Consider the following 16,987-nt stretch of genomic DNA (forward strand, 5'->3'; position numbering starts at 1 on the left):
CTCAGTTTGCACATGCTCGGTGGAGTCTTCTTAGCATTTACAAAAACACACAAGGAGTCCGGTGGCACCTTAAAGACTAACTGATTTATTTGGGCATAAGTTTTCGTGGGTAAAAAAAAAAACCCACTTCTTTAGATTCATGGAGTGAAAATTACAGATGCAGGCATAAATATATGTATCAGTATATGTATATTTATGCCTGCATCTGTAATTTTCACTCCATGCAACTGAAGAAGTGGGTTTTTTACCCACGAATGCCCAAATAAATCTGTTAGTCTTTAAGGTGTCACCAGTCTCTTGTTGTTTTTGTGGATACAGGTTAACACGGCTACCCCTCTGATTCTTAGAGTTTAGAAGCTTATGTTTTCCAAAAATTCTGTTCACTGACATGCTCTGGTCACTGGCAGCTCCAAAATGTGACTGGACTGTACATGCACCGTCCCCACAGAGTGACTGAGCATGTGCCATCTGAGGGCTGAACAGGACTTTCTCTGCAGTTATTCTTCCTTGCAGATGAAAATTGCTGTGGTGCCAGGCACAGAAACTGAAAGCAAGGAGCCTGTTTCTCCTGTGCTGTCAGTGCTTCCTCAGTTGATGCCTCGAGAGTACTGAGGAGAAGGCGCAAGCTGCTTGACTGGCAGAGAATTAAGGAACAAGGGTGAGGAGGTAGGGGAAAACATGCAGGGTGGAGGCAGCAGCATATGGGGATGTGATATAGCAGGAGAGAGGGGAGATTAAACCAGACAGGGTCTTGTGGAAAATACAGGATTGGGCTCATGTAATTACAGACTGTATCATAATGCATACACACAAGGGGATGAACTAGGGTTCCAATGGAAACCTTAATACTGGCATTTCCTAACTTGAGTGCTTGGCTTTGTACCCTTAATGGCATTTTAATGTGGTTTTTTGGATGCACTCTTTATTTCCAGTCTGGGAAGGGGAAGTGATTACTGAAGTAGCACAATTTGCAGATAACACAGTTATTTGTTAGTGATGAGCAGCGTGGAACTTCAGAGAGACCTCACCAAACTGGGTGAAAAGGCAACACAATGTGAAATAAAAGGCAATGTGGATAAATGCAAAGTAGTGCACGATGGAGGGTAACATTTAGAACTCTGTGAAATATACTGGTAGTTTAACTGTATCAACTCAGGAAAGGAAAATGGGTGTCATAGCAGATGTTTCATTGAAGGTATCTGCTCAGTAGACAATAGAGTTGTTGAGGCCAGCAGTTTATTAAGTCCAAAAAAGGGATTGGACAGTTTTATATGGATAACAAGAATATGCAGTATTATAGGAGTTAATACTAATAAAAACAGTGTTGGAAAGGGATTTTAAATATGCTTCAGTGCTTAAGCCAATCTCTAACCATTCGAGACCAAGAAATGAGACCTGACATGGGGAGCAGATTATCTCCCATCTGCCCACTATGGGGTTTCCTTCATCTTTCTCTGAAGCATGTGGTGCTGGCTTCTATTGGAGCTGGAACGCTGGGCTAGGTGAGCTGTGTGTCTGCTCCTCTCTGGCAGTTCCTAAGTTTTCCTCCCTGTCGTTCTGAATAACCATCCTCTCTTGGAGCAGGGTCCATGAAGGTGTGGGTGAGTTCTTCCTTGTTTATGTTCCCTGTGTGACTGTCAGATAGCATAATGCATAGTGTTTAAATTCCCAAAAGTACTACAACTGATGCAGTTCCCATTTTCAAGTCTGAGCATTGACCACTACATCTGCCCTTTTCTCTGTCCCACCAGCATAAAACTTTACTGCTCTGACCTCTTTCCAGAGCCCCAATGTAGATGTTAGTAATTATTGTTTAAACCTTCAGATATCAAATCCAGATGTGCACATACGTTTGTATTGTTGCATTGGGAACTACCTATGCACTAGACAGCTTGGCTCAGGGAGCAATCTGGAGCAGAGGATTCTATATCTGGGATAAGAATGAATTATTTTGGTCTCTACTGGTCTAATGTCATATTGCTAGAATACAGATGTAGAGAACATAACTTCTGACCACACTTACTTCTCCTAGTGATAGGCATGGCATACAGAAATAAAAAAATCTTAGAGAAGTTTTAATACTTAGTAGAAGGCTGTGCCTTTGAACCTGGTTTGAGAGAACCATGCCACATTAAACTCAGGGAAACTACCATTTAGTAGAACCAGAAACCATGTGCTGGGAGGCTGAAACAATGACCGGTAAATGGGAACAGCATCATCTCAGGAAAGCACCATAAAAGCTTTTTAAGATGACGGTGAAGTGGAAAGGTTACAGTCAGTGCTTTAAAATGACCTGTATTGAGCACTTGTGTGGTGTATTTCTCCCTTTTTTGCTATGCTGTGGACACTCACTTCTCATTACATATACTGATGGTGCACTGATGCAGCAATCTAGTTGGCAAGAAGGGAGCACTGTGCAGGAACACTGTGTCAGGGCACCAATGCTGTAGTTTTTCAGTTGTAACACTGCAGTTGGCTCTGATGGGAGCAGAATCAAGCTGTACATCTGAAGGTCAGTCATTTTGTTGAGGAATGAGTTAATTATGATCTATTCAGAGTCTCCACTTGTGGTGTTGAATCAGTTTTGTTACCTTGTTCTGAGAATTATTTTTAATTTGTACTTAATAAATATTTTATTTTTAGCTGAAGTGTAAGGAGATGTGGAGTCTAAATGGCCTGGTAAAACATCTATTCAACAAGCAGCTTCTGAAGGACAAGTGTGTCCGCTGTAGTAACTGGGAGGAATTTCCACTCAGCGAGGAGCAGAAGTTGTATGCAGCCACTGATGCTTATGTGGGTACAAATAGAGAGCTCCATTCCATGTTTTAACTATTTCATTCCCCTTAATACATTATTTGCTGACCTTTTTAATGTCTTGCTGCAGTGGAACTCACCAATCATGTAATTCAGATTCCTCGCAACCAAATTTAGTATTAAATCTTTGCCCCGCAAAACACACTATAAAGCTTCATAATGTTGGTGACTGAGCTGTGGGCAGTCTGGCCGAGAGTTTGGAGCAAGAGTCCAGCCTACCAGTAAGAGCTGAATCCAGACAGTGTGGGTACGGGAGAGAAGCCAAGGGTTGTAGCTGAAGGGTGAACCGCTGTCAGTCAGAAGGCAGAGCCAAGGGTCTGAGCTGTTAGTCAGAAGGCAGGAAGAATCTGGGAGCAGGAGCAGGTGCAGGCAATGGCTGGAGCAGGGTTAGAGACAGTGAAGGCAGGTAAGTGCAGCTGTGGGTTAGAAATGTGTTAAGCAGTTCCTGAGCTTAAGTATCAGCCTGTTGACTCCTTCAGCCAATCAAGTGGTGCAGTTGACTCCTTCAACCGATCAGGGCCAGCTGCACTCATTAGGTTTCCAGAACAGTGGTTCTGCTGAAGGTTGGCCCCTGACATGTGTAGGCTACTGTCCAACATTTTCAGTTCTTGATTGCATTTTAACCCGTGTATTTACTGGAGGCTGTTCTCCAAGGTATTCTCTCCAAGTGGGTCTGATTTGTGAATACTTCTATAAAATTGTACAGTTTAGAAGTATAAACCCATAAAATTTAAAAAGTTCGGATTAAATTTGCCTAAACAGCAGCATTGCCTTAAAGACTTGCTGCATCTTCAATAATAACCAGTTCTGTGGATCAGAATAGGAATGGCAAAGAAAAATATCAAACTTGTCAAGTTCTATTGACCAGAAATGATACCATCCCAATATAAATGTTTATCATTTGGCACACTAAGGACACAGTCTGTTAGCAGGAAAAGCTATCCCTCTGAGAAATAGCAAGAGCCCATTCAGTCAGGCATAATATCCAATTGAATAAATGTTCTGTTAGTTTTGGAAACAGTGCTTTATTATTCATTAGAAAAGGGGATGGGGGACAAATGGAGGAGTGGAAAGGTCTTACTTCACTGAACCGTTGCATATGGGAATGAAGTAATTACAATATCTAGGGCTTTACATCAACAGATCTCAAAGTGCTTTGCAAAGGAGATTAATATCATGTCAGTTTTATAGAATGTCTCTGCCCACGACTTCTGCCAGCTACCCCAGGGAGTCCCCTCACATCTCAGCGCCTCATCTCTCCACTATACCAATGCTTTCTCCTTCTTCTCCCTAGGAAATTGATGAAACCAACCAAACCCGGGAGCCTGACTCTCCCTCTCCCCCAAACCCTGCCCTCCTCCCCTTTGGCCCATACAGGCTTCTTACTCCATCAGGCCGGGGTAGGTGGGGAAAGTTGCCCACTTGGAGTACTTGTTCTCAGTAGCATCAAATTCATATACATCATAATACTTCCATCTCAGACGATGACCTGGCCACAGTGGTCTGTGGTTCAGCATTTCCAGGCTAGACAATTGCAATTCTCTCTCCCTGGGTTTAGGCAAAATGTGGAAAGAAGTTACAGCTGGTGCTTGATGCAGTAGCCTGTCTCCTTACTGAGATGAGCTGAAGAAGCATATTGTTTTATACAACATTTAGGTATAATCTTGAACAAGGAAAAGCCTTTTCAACAGCAGCTCCAAAACTGAGAGTCCAAGCCTCACTCTGTGAAGTTGCTTATTGACCAAAGTACAGTTCTCATTCTCAGTAAATGTTGCTTTTTCTAATATACCTGGAGATGAGCCGTGAACCATAGATTTATATATATCTTTGAGTTCACTTATGAGACTTATCAGGAGGTTACCAGGAACAGTCGTTGTTGTAGTTATGTTTAGTTTTTTTTTTTAGCACTGTAGATATCCATGAGGCTCTTTATTAAATGAAAATAGAGGACATGGTCTGCCCACATTTTATGTGCCATGGAACACCGAGACAAATGATACTAATCTATTAGCCATGCCATAAAACAGTGGCTCTCAACCTTTCCAGACCATTGAACCCCTTTCAGAAGTCTGCTTTGTCTTGAGTACCCCAAGTTTCACCTCACTTAAAAATTGTTTGCTTACAATATCAGACATAAAAATACGAAAGTGTATGACTTTCTAATTTTTACCATACAATTATAAAATAAATCTGTTTTGAATATAAATACTGTACTTACATGTGAATGTATATTGTATAGAGCAGGTTAAACAAGCTTTTTATGTAGCCTGTTGTAAAACTAGGCAAATATCTAGATGAGTTGAGTACCCCTGGAAGACTTCTGTGTCAATTTAGCTGGTAGTGTAGACGTGGCCCATGTGTTGATCCGACTGGGCCCATGGGTGTGGAGCAAAGGCATTTTGGGTGCATTGTTTAGCAAGAGTTTAACTCAGCATTTGCTTTCTTTCTAACTTTTAAAAAAATAAATGAACACACCTCTAATGTCTTGAGGTAATGTTCACTAAAATCATTGATATGTTCTTGCACCCTTAACTTTACCTTAAGAAAGTGTTAGGCTAAATTGTATTTTGTATTAAGTTCTCTAACTTAATGTTGCATTACTAACATTTTTTGGAACAAAAATCCTTCACTTAGTGTTAAATTGAATTTCCATCTTGGATTGGAGAAGAAATTTGTAGCCTGTTCAGTTTGTTTTAGGCTTTTCCAACTGTGGAAGAAAAAAAATATAATATGTGATCTGTATGGAATCTGAAGCATTAAATTTGTTTTGCTTTTCTTCACAGGCAGGCCTCCTCATTTACCAAAAACTTGAAAATATGAGTAACTGTGGTCAGAGGCTCTGCAGTATAAAAAACGGTAAATTGCAAATTAAAAGCATAAAGAATGTGTGGTTTTTTTTCTAATTGGACATTGAACTGTTTGGGGTTTACAGACAGCTTGCTGTGAGAGTATTCTGTTTGGGTTCTTTGTTCACCTGTATCACCTGGGTATCTGAGTGTTTTCCGTAAAGGGCAGTAAGTGATATGGGAGCACAGTCACATCATTCTGTGGTGTGTGGCCAAGTTATATGAGGGGGCTGGTAAGGGATCTCACTCTTACTTAATTTTGTTATTCCACGCGGTAACAGGGTCAGATGCTTGAATAAACTATTTATTGGCCACCTTGTGAATTACACCATGTTCAGTGCCATCTCATGCATTTGTGAGAGAGATGGAAATACCATAGTGTCTTCTGCTTCACATCCTGCCATGGAGTGAGATCTGCCAGAGCTGGTCTTTTTTTCCTCATAGCTCAGGGGATGTAAATATCCCATGGAATACTAGCAAACTGTAAACTTTGGCTTTGTCCTGGGGGCACACAGTGGTGGATTTTATTTTTTGGTATATAGGTTATTAGATTTAATGGAAAATGTCACAGCTGATTTCTCTGAGTTTTCTTCATTTCTGCTGAGCTAGAGATCTTGTCCAGATTTTCTAAAGAGCGTGTTACCCGGTAGTTCCTATTTAGGTACCTAAATATATGCCCAGATTTTCAGAAGAGCTTATCTCCCATTTTCACATCAGAAATAATGAATTAAGCTAAAAATCTTAGTGTTGCTTTTGACCAGGGAAAGCCCTCTGAAAAAGGTTTTATTCTCTTTCTATGCAGGCTGTACCATTATTTTCCCTGTGATGACCATGCAGCAGCAAGGCTGCCTTCTTGATCACAAGGCTTAATTTTTGTGACCTCTTTTAGCCATGTCTCTATGTTTGCAGCTTATGCATGATTCAGCTGCACGTTTGCTCATTTACTTGTTATGAGCTTTAACAAATGAAACACCTTTTAGTTCATGATACTAAAGTCAGTGGAACTACTCATGTTTAAAGTTGCATAAGTCTTTGTAGGATCAGGGCCTAAGAACATTTAAGCTAAATGTGTGGGCTGCTCACTTTGTAGCGCAGCAGCATGTAAATGTGCTGAGACTTGTTTAAATGAAGCAAGTTTCCTGTCCCAAAGAGCCTTATGTCCAGATTCTTAAAAAATAGGAGCTTAAAGCTAGACTCCTAATTCCATGTGGAGGAACATACATTAGTGGCTTGACATCTCGAAAGTGCTGTAACACAGTGTCTCCCATTGTCTCAGAGTGAAGAGTCTGTGAGTGAGGGGGGTGAAACAAGCAACCGATCAGCACAGGGCAGAGAAAGTCTAGCGTCAAGACTGTATGATGACTATGTTGGTATCTGCTTGTCCCTTTGGTAATACTTGGGAGGCTGCTTCTGTGTCTGTTCCTGCTGAATTTCTTCGGCTCTTTGGCCTGGCTCCACATGGCTCAGGGGAGGGAGTGTTGCGTGAGTCCTGGTGCCCCTAGGAAGAGGTGGGGTAACCTCTGTGCAGTTCTGGGTCTGGATGGTGCTGGTAGGGACGGTTTGTCCCTGCTGGGTCCCATTTTCCCCTTCCCCCTCACTGTGCAGCATCTTGTCAGGTTGCTTCTGAAAATGGGAACTAGACAAAGCTGTTAACTTTAACTATAATTATAATTAACTATAGCAACCTCTGTTTCTTTTGAGTCAGTAATGATCTAGAAGCTTATATGCATATGAATAGAAGAGAGAGGTGAGTTATATGTAAAGAAACTTCATTGACACTGAGTTTTTCAGATGGGGAGATGTTGGCAAATGAAGTCAAGAAGCAACTGTCCTCATTAGCTGAAGAAATGGTGGAGCTGGCTAATGGTCTTCCCAGCACTTTTGGACAACTTAAAAATATGCAGAGGTTAGATGTTGTTCAGATCTGCTTCCTCTTTGTCTTTGACATCCCTGTCAGTGGTATGTTCTTACATCCGTATTAATGGTATCGAATCCAGTGCACCCTATCGATATAGTTACAGATCCATGTGTAAATTGTGGTGGGTGAGGGCCTCCTGTGGTCCCCACCAGACCACAATATGGGCTGCTAAGAGTCTTTTCCTGGTTTAAGGCATACAAGGGATTCTCCAAACAAAATAAACAAACAAAAAAGATCCTTTCCCTCTTCCTGGCTTGGGAGAGGGTTTGGCTTACCTGCAGGCTCTGGTGTCCTTAATCTGAGTTAGGGTCTGCCTCCAGCTCCTCCTTTTGGTAATCCTCACTTTATACCTGGTCTATATAGTCTCAGGGATGGTAGAGTCTGTGACTGTCTCAGTTGCCAGCTATATCCAAGGCATAGCAGTCTTCCCCTCGTCACCACCCTTCCTGTGGCAGGCTTTCTCTTTTTAAGCTGGCAGAGCAAGCCTTGCGGTCTGTTTTGTTAGTGCTGGCTGACCCCGTGAGAGCTTGTGGGGGCATCCCTCACAATGTGTATGCCCGCCCTTTAAAGAAACTTTAGTCCATGAGAAAACTTCACTTTTCTACTCACAGATACAAAGATGCAAATTTCCCTTGTGTAATAGCAGAGGATTGGTGGTTTGGCACTGCCAGCCGTGTTCTGTAGGACCCTTATAATCTGAAGGGAAGCTTGTGAGCCCTGGAACTGTGACAAAACCTACCTTAAGCAATTGCTCAAGTGACCAATGAGTTTAGGATACTTAATGCAACTAGCCTTCTAATCAAGGTGGGATGTACCTCTACTCAGTGGATTTGGGAATTCTTTGCATCTCAGGATAGGTTGTTGCCTAGGAAAGATGGTCTCACACAAGTTTTAGTCTATGTAGCTGATTACTAGTTGCAGGTTGCTTCTTACCGTTCATTATTTAAATATGATTGTTAATAGCTTGATAGAAATTGTTCCATATAGACCTGATTGGAAAAAGATGTAGGGCAGAATGTCATCTGCGCATTGATACTCTATCACAGGGACGTCCGGCCTCTTCAGCTTGAGGGCCCAACATGATATTTGAGAGAGTCGAGAGGCCATAATCAGTCAGTTCTCTTATAAACCCAGTACAAAAAACTGACGATGACGACTGCTACTACTAACTACCTAATAATTTGCATCCGAAAGTTTCTTTACCCCATCAACTTCTTGATTTCCAGCTGAGTCTGAGATGATCCCACAGTACACCAGCATGGCTAAAATAGTCTTCATGATTGATACTTTGTATTTGTGAGCTGAAAATATTTGTTCATAGATGTGTAGGCACTTCCAAAGTGACAGATCATCTTCGAGTGCTGGTTCCTGTGGGTATTCTGTTGTGGATATGGGTGTGCTTCAGGTGCCTGAGACTGGAGAATTCTTGCAAGCAGTGTCCGTTGGTTCATATCTGATCCCTGTCCTCCTCATGCTCCACACCGAGGATAAAAGGGATGGGCAGAGTGACTGTCTTTCCTGTTACTTCTCACCACTGCATGGCCTGAGTTGGAACCTCTGGTGCCCAGACCTTATATATTTAAGCAGCGTAACTGCATGATGAAAACTGTTTTCCCTCCAGGAATAGAGATATTGTATATTGATTTTTGGTTGAGGAAAATTTTGTTTTGTATGTAAAGAGTTTTTTCAGCCAGAACAACAAAGCTGCATCTATGAAGTTCTGAGGAAATAGAGAGGATTATTTTGCTAGAATTATGTTAGAATTATCATTAAGGGCAAGAACTGCATTTAAAAAGCCACTGGTAAGATATATACAATGACATTTATTTACAGCTTTATTTCATTCTCCTTTTTTTCCCCAATAGAGCTGTAAAAATATTAAGTGGAGTATCTGAAAGTATAGGTGCCTTAAGAAACATGTTGCTTGGTGAACCCAACTCTCAAGCAGAGCTGGAGAAAAGCTGTGTTGCGGCTCCAATGAAATCTGAAGTTCTCTCTACTGTTGTTGAAGAAGAAAAGGCCGAAACAGCTGAATTTCCTACAAGACTTCAAGATGATTTAAATGATGACATTGGTGATGATATGTTACTGAATGTCAATGAGAGAGACCTGGCTGGTAGTGAAATGGAATTTAGTAAGTCTGAGCAGAAAGATGGAACTGCAGACAGAGGATCTAAGGACAATACAGAGAGAGACTGCATAATGTCACTGGACATTACTGAATATGAACTTCAGATGTTGGAACTTAAGGCCAAGGAAGAAATTCTAAATGAAGCTGCTTTGCCTGAGGTAATGGATTAAAATCCATACAAATGATGAACATCACCAGGAAAAGTGATCTTACTGTTAATTTACCAAGGGATTTTAAAGAGTTGACTCACAGAGTGACAGTTCATGTGTGAGAGAGGAAGGGATATTGAATTGCTTTCCTGAAGCTGAATTTAAAGCTTTAGTCTGGCCAATATCCAGGAAACCTGTCGATCTCTGAGCCTCTCTTTAGCACCGCTACCACTTAGGTCCTTGTTACTTCGCTACAGACATGAACTCTAGATTCACTCTTTCTACTGTGAATAGTATGTTTACAATATGAATTTTAGGGGGTACCGTGCCAAGTTCTGTCCTTGGACACACTTCCACAGTTCCAGTTGTAGTCACTGGAGATGTGCAGGTGTTTCACAGGGTACAATTTGGACTACAGAGTTCATAAATTGCAGCCCTTTTAGAGACTTCTCTTTTGTGGTGCTAGATTCCTTTTAGTTTCTATAATTGATTTTACTTTATTTTTTTTTCATTTGCGTGGTTTGTCTGTATTCATGTTAAACGGAGTCTTTAAACTTCTATGGAAATTTGCTGTGTTCGCTGGAAATTTTTCCAAACACGTTTTACTATGAGAAGGATCCAGGCTACATAGTTTAGCAAAGAGTTATCTGCAACTAACACTTGAATGACATATAAATGATGTGTCTAGTAGAGGAATGGAGGGGTGGTGGACTTTCAGTGAAATAAAGGCTTATTTTGAAATATTCCTTTAGGAACCATATTCCAGAGAGAATGAACAAAATCTTGGTTGTGTCATTGAAAGTGATGAAGAACTGGAAATGGAGATGCTTAAAGTAGGTGCCATAATGTTTGTTTACCTCACTGAGGTAGTTGCTAGTCATTTTGGTTGGGGTAAGAGAGAGGAGAAAGAGACTCTTTATTACAGTGTGGGGATTTTTCCAGCATATTCTAAATATTTTTGACAAAAATCAGAAATCATTCCGTCATATTAATTCTCTCCCCCTCACTCTGGCCCCAGTCCTGCAAAGCACTGAAGCACAGGCTTCAAATTAAGCCCATGAACCATCCCATTGAACTACTCACATAATGAAAGTTAAACAGCACTTTGCTGATAAGAACATAAGATTGGCCATACTGGATCAGACCAAAGGTCCATCTAGCCCAGTATCCGTCTTCTGACAGAGGCCAGTGCTGGATGCTTCAGAGGGAGTGGCCAAAACACGGCAACTATCTAGTGATCCATCCCCTGTCATCCAGTCCCAGCTTCTGGCAGTCAGAGGTTTAGAGACCCTCAAAGCATGGGGTTGCATCCCTGAGCATCTTGGCTAATATCCATTGATGGACCTATCGTCCTTTCACAATCTATCCCGACTCTGTTCTTTCTGTGATGTACATGTGGCAGAGTGAGCTTCATTTACATTCTAGTCTGTGAAATGCTGGCTGATGAGTGAGTGAGTGAGTAGGAAGGGATATTTTAGTAGTAGAGTACTGCAAAAATACTCAAGCTTTTCTTATATTGTCCCATTGAACATCACATTACATTAGGAACTGCATCCTTTCTCCATCTATTTTTCAAGTCATTAGAAATGAACAAGACTGTTTTTCCAGAAAACCTCAGTTCCCACCTCTCCCAATCAAATTCACAAAACAGAATCCCAAAGGACAAGAGAGAATTGGAAATGAAAGCTGTTGCCCAGCAGTTTAATCACATGTCCTGAAAGAAGCTATTTAACATGATGTTTTTAAAATTTGGAAAGACAGCCTCCGAGGAAGAATTGGAGAGAGTGTCATGTAATTGGCAAATGAGACTAACCATTTCTTCAAGTGATGATCCCTCTTTGTATTCCAATCGTCGCTGAGTATGTCAGTGGAGGGGATGGAGGGCAGGTGTTGGAATACAAATAGGGACCATATCTTGAAGAATCTCCAGTTACAGGTAAGTAACCGCATCTTATAAAAGGTAACATTTAGTGGGATTTAAATTAATAAAACAATCACATTTGAACGTATGTTGCCCTCTAATAATGGCAGTTTCTCACATGATTGATCTTTGTGCCTTATGCTGAAGAAGCTGAGCCAAGCCATAATTAGAGTAGAATTCACATGCTCTTGAGCAATATTGGTTCAAACAAAATAGCAGGTTTTGTTCATTATTATTTCCCCTTTGTGCAATAGAGGTTAACTTTCTACTTCTAATTTTCAGTCTATAGAAGATGTAGATAATTCTAAAGTCAGGCAAACTGACTCTATCTCCATTGAAACCAAGAGAATTGATGGCACAGAATTACACCTGGCTCCAGATGATGATGAAGATGAAGGCATTGAGGAGGAGGAAGAGGAGAGTTGGGGTAAATACTGAATTACACGATGAAGTATGAGTAAAAGTTGACAATAACTCTGTACTGTGTGTAGAAGCAGACTCGGAAGGTAGCGTAAAGCCCTGTGTTCAGTTTACTGTTCTTGGAGACACCAAGCAAATGTTGAGGTTCTGAAGTAGTGCTCACTGATATTAATGAGACCAAAAGATAACTTGGAGTCAAATTTTGTCCTTGGCTAAGTGTATGTGACTCCTTCTAAACTAAAACTGGAAACATATTCAGAACAAGGTAGATGGGTTGGGGAATCGTTTGTCCCAAACTGATGCCCTCTGCACAGCCTGTCTTCCTCTCATCACATCCACCTTACAGCTCCCTGAAGACTCCATCTGTGGACCCTGGCTGGTCTGTCTCCTCCTTGTTGATTTTGACCCAATGGTTGGGAACTGGTTATGTGGAGACAGGGCACATGGGGAGTGCTGCCGAAGTGAGTCCTGGCCTGCCCAACCCTTGCTCCCTGAAATCTTTCCTTCTGCTAGGCAGTCTCCAGATTAACTACCTGACTCCACCCCAGCCATTTCCAAGTAGTTATATTTAACTGACATGTTGCAAATAGAAATTAGCAAGAATATGCTAAGGTTATTGGTTCCTAGTATTTCATAGGGTTATATAGATTGAGAGAAGTAATCTTACCAACTTGGCATGAAGAAAGAGATTCATGGTTTTATTCCTAACAGTGTTTTGCAAGTTTGCTAGACTTTCAAGTTAGTGCTGTGTGAATCCAGGGTCCAGGAAATGAATAGCAATGAGCTTCCTAATCTCTTTCAGTCCATGGCTTTTCACTTCTAATAAAGCTAAATATGCATGCATTGTTTTTCCTTCAGATCCTTTGTTGCCTGTACCTAGTGAAATAGAAGTCACGTGCTTAAAGACATATTTTGGGCATTCTAGTTTTAAACCGTAAGTGCGTTATCAATTATCATATAATGTATGTGTCCAGTTCCTATCTTTTGTTTAATTTAGAATGATTTTCTGTTGTTGCTTATGATAAGCACCAACAGTAAACTTAGTGTTGTAGAAGATGCACAAAAAAGGCACAACCCCTGCCTTGAGGAGCTGTCAAAGTATATCTCATAGTGAGTTACTTGCATCAAAGTGCTTATAGAGTAGACATCCATGTTTCTTGTCACTTATCTTAGCAGGCCTGGGTAATTAAGGTGTTACACTAAAATAACAAAGGCACTGTAGATACCTCAAAATATTTCAGACAGCAAAAAATTTAAATTACTAACTCTTGTCACAGTAAACTTCATAACTGAGGTGGTTGGCTTTTTTTGTATTTGTCTGTTAGACATGAAGTATGGAAGAACAGAGTGTGGTAATGCACAAAGGGCAGTGATAAACAGATAGCTCTACAAACAGTGCTAGGATACAGAGAATAGATTGCTAAGGCCTCGGAACTGATATGCAGTATTGGTTTATATACATCATATAACAAATTGCCTAGAATATTATGTAGTAATTTAACCATCTGTGTGTAGCAACTGCTTGGTAACCTAGGAACAATAATGTGCAAATTTCCATGTTGCTGTAGCTGTGTTGGGCTCAGGTTATTAGATATGGGTGAGGTAACATCTTCTGTTAGACCAATAAAATACATTCCCTCATCCACCTTGTCTCTCCAGTAATGTGTTTGACTTCTGTGCACTGCAACACATCTAAAATTTATCAGTGTTAGATCATTATATGGTTTTATTTTCAATATAAATAGGATAAAATATTGCTTAAAATGCCATATGGCTTGGAATGCTCATGGAGTAAATTTTATGAAAAACTTGTTTTGGGGAAAAACCAACTTGGTAAATTTTGAGACACAATAAGGCACATTTGGATTTTTCTCAATTTTATTTACATTGATACTCTATCTTTAGTGGCACACAAAAAGTACCAAAGCTGTATTTGGCAGCAGTATAGCATTTCTTTGCCTTTTTTTGTGAAAATAATCGATAAACCTATTTGAAGATCAGCTTTTAATAACATACTAGGCATCTACTGCATTTGTAGTGTTCCATTAATCATAGAATCATAAAAGATTAGAGTTGGAAGGGACCTCAGGAGGTCATTTAGTCCAACCCCCTGCTCAAAGCAGGAGCAACCCAACCTAATGATTGAGGCAAATCCTGCTTTCCTTACTCTTACACGTAGTCCCAGTCTGACTTCAGTAGGAGGAAAAACAACCACAGTTTGTCTGTAAGTGTGTGCGGAGAGGGAGCACACCTAGAATACTAAGGTGGTTTCAACTGTGGTTTTATTGAACTGACAGTTTTACTTAAATTCTGATGTTACACATGTGGATGCCAGATATGTTGTATAGTAGTGGAAGATACAGTTCCTTTATAGGCAAATAAAAATTAATATGTATTTAATTTCAAGGGTCCAGTGGAAAGTGATCTCTTCTGTGTTACAAGACAGAAGAGATAATCTCGTTGTCATGGCAACTGGTAAGTACACACCTTATGTTCAAAGGAACATATGTAAGCTTCTTTTATGACTGCTTTGTAGGGAACATGGTCTAAAAATTGTCTTGCATGGATCGATTGAGTGTTAGGAAGTACAATAATGGGGAAAGTGAGACATGAAATGAGGCTTTGAGGAGGAATTAGAGTTTCAGGTATTTAATACTTCTGTTGTTAGAGGTATGTTTTCTTTTTAAGGATATGGGAAGAGCTTGTGCTTCCAGTTTCCACCTATTTACACAGGCGGTACAGGAATAGTCATCTCTCCTCTTATTTCTTTGATGGAGGACCAAGTGCTGCAGCTTGAGTAAGTAATATAACTATAGCAAGCAGGTGCCATGTTCCTACAGAAACCCACAGATGCTGCATCTATCATTTGTTGGTGTGAACGGCTGCATCTTTGACATTCACTGTTAGGCCCATCTCATCTGACCCCCCCCTGCATATCACAGGCCAGAAAACCTCACCCAGTGATTCCAACATCCAGCCCAATGACTTCTAGTTGAGCTAGAGCAGATCTTTGAGGAGACATCCAATTGTGATTTAAAGATGTCAAGTGATGGAGGATCCAGCACATCCTTCTTGCCTTCGCTCTCACCATTTCACCCTTGGGAATAAAGAGCAGTGTGGCTGCACCCATCTCTGTTCCCCCCTGCCCCCTGTGGCAGTCAGAACTCACCAGAGTCTTCCCTGCTAGTAAATAATTAGAGAATGTCATGTTAATAATTCATCATTAACATTAAAGATTAGGTTATAGTTAATTAGTTTAACAGTAGTTCTACTCATTTGGCAGCTCCTGCTCCCCTTTTTTTGTCCAATGAGTCTTTTTTTCCTCAGATGTTCCCACCTTCCCGCCCTTATGGTGGATACTAAGCACTTGGGGTTCAAACTCTGCCCTTCTGGTCATGGGCTGATTCCCTGGACTGATGGCCACTGCAGATGCCATTTGTGCTTGAGGGGATCTCATGGGACCCTCTTGCTATTCAGTCTTCAGCTCCTGTTTTACCAGAAAGTCAAGGGAATCTCTCTTAAAATGGCACCTGCTAGAACAGTGCACGAGGGATACCTCAGACCCTGAGCCAGAAGTTGTTGGAAGCTGAAGCTGGACAAATTCAGGCTTCAGTTAAAGCACAGTTTTTTAACCAGGAGGGTAATTAACCACTGGGGCAACTTACATAGGGTGTGGTGGCTTCTCCATCGCTTGAAGTCTTTCAATCAAGATGCAATGTCTTTCTAAAAGTTTTGTAGTCCAGGTTTAAGAATCACTGGGTGAAATTTTCTGGCCCGTGCTATAGGGGAGGTCAGACTCAATGATCACAATAGTCCATTGTGCCTTTAAAGTCTATTAATATTAATGTTGAATTTTCTGGATTTATATTGCTTGTTTTTTGTATAACTGCAAAACATGTGCCATTATTTCTCCTAAATTACTGAGATGTACTCAAGGAGAATTACGCTGGCTCAGTCTCTTCCACCCTGTGCAAACCAGACACGGAAAAAGCCTTTCCCAAAGATGGAATTTTTGTGTTAAGGACTTTCTTTATATTTGCTGTTTTCTGCTGCAAACCATGGTATTATGTAGATGAGGGGCTATGATGCAGTTGAGTTGCTGGACAAAGTAATCTTGCTGCCCACAAGCACCTGGGGACAAATACTGGCCAGATTATGTGTATCTAACTTGTTATCTAGATGTTTATACTGCTCCCATCAATGTAATCTGAGTGTCTGTTTATTCACCTCCTGCCCACTGGCTCATTAATTTTGGACGCTGAAGATCTTTGATCTCTGCAGCCTAAGACACCCACTAATTCAGCTGTCAGTTTGGATGAGGTCCATGTCCCGGGGCTGGAACAAATGGATAATTTAAAAAGCAATAAATCACCAGGCTCAGGTGATGTCCATCCAAGAGTTCTGAAAGAGCTTGAGTATGAAGGGGCAAAAATACTGAATTGCTTATTAAAAACAGCTACTTTACTGGATGGGAGCAAATTTTGTACCTGTATATTTTTTAAGGATCTGGAGGTGATTCAAGTAATTATAGACCAATAAGCCTTGTATCTGCATCTGGTATATTGGCTGATACAATAATTAAATAGAATAGTAAAACGCCTGGAAGATCATGGTATGATAGAGTCTAACCAGCATGGTTTCTGCAAAGGAAAGTTAAGTCTCATTAATCCATTAGAATTCTCTGAATAGGTCTGTAAAGTAGAGTTAAATGAGAGTTGGTTGACATGTATTTAGGCTTTCAAATAGCCTTTGATAAGGTCCCTCACAAGAGGCTAGTCATGGGGTGGG

General features: G+C 40.8%; 1 protein-coding gene across 7 annotated transcripts in view; it reads left to right on the top strand.

Annotated features, from left to right (window-relative positions):
• Window positions 1-16,987, top strand: part of WRN (WRN RecQ like helicase) — a 107,692-nt gene that overhangs the window by 27,695 nt on the left and 63,010 nt on the right. For 5 of the 7 annotated variants that reach the window (XM_050944972.1, XM_050944971.1, XM_050944969.1 and 2 more), the window contains 9 exons: window positions 2,644-2,793; window positions 5,598-5,670; window positions 7,452-7,566; window positions 9,444-9,867; window positions 10,611-10,691; window positions 12,062-12,206; window positions 13,058-13,133; window positions 14,607-14,674; window positions 14,888-14,996. In XM_050944972.1, the coding sequence (XP_050800929.1) occupies window positions 2,644-2,793; window positions 5,598-5,670; window positions 7,452-7,566; window positions 9,444-9,867; window positions 10,611-10,691; window positions 12,062-12,206; window positions 13,058-13,133; window positions 14,607-14,674; window positions 14,888-14,996 (1,241 nt within the window). Of the gene's footprint in view, window positions 1-1,426; window positions 1,602-2,643; window positions 2,794-5,597; window positions 5,671-7,451; window positions 7,567-9,443; window positions 9,868-10,610; window positions 10,692-12,061; window positions 12,207-13,057; window positions 13,134-14,606; window positions 14,675-14,887; window positions 14,997-16,987 lie in introns of those variants that run through there. The other 2 variants (XM_050944975.1, XM_050944977.1) reach the window with 2 other exon arrangements.

The sequence above is a fragment of the Gopherus flavomarginatus genome, chromosome 3 (assembly GCF_025201925.1).
Source record: "Gopherus flavomarginatus isolate rGopFla2 chromosome 3, rGopFla2.mat.asm, whole genome shotgun sequence".
NCBI lineage: Eukaryota > Metazoa > Chordata > Testudines > Testudinidae > Gopherus > Gopherus flavomarginatus.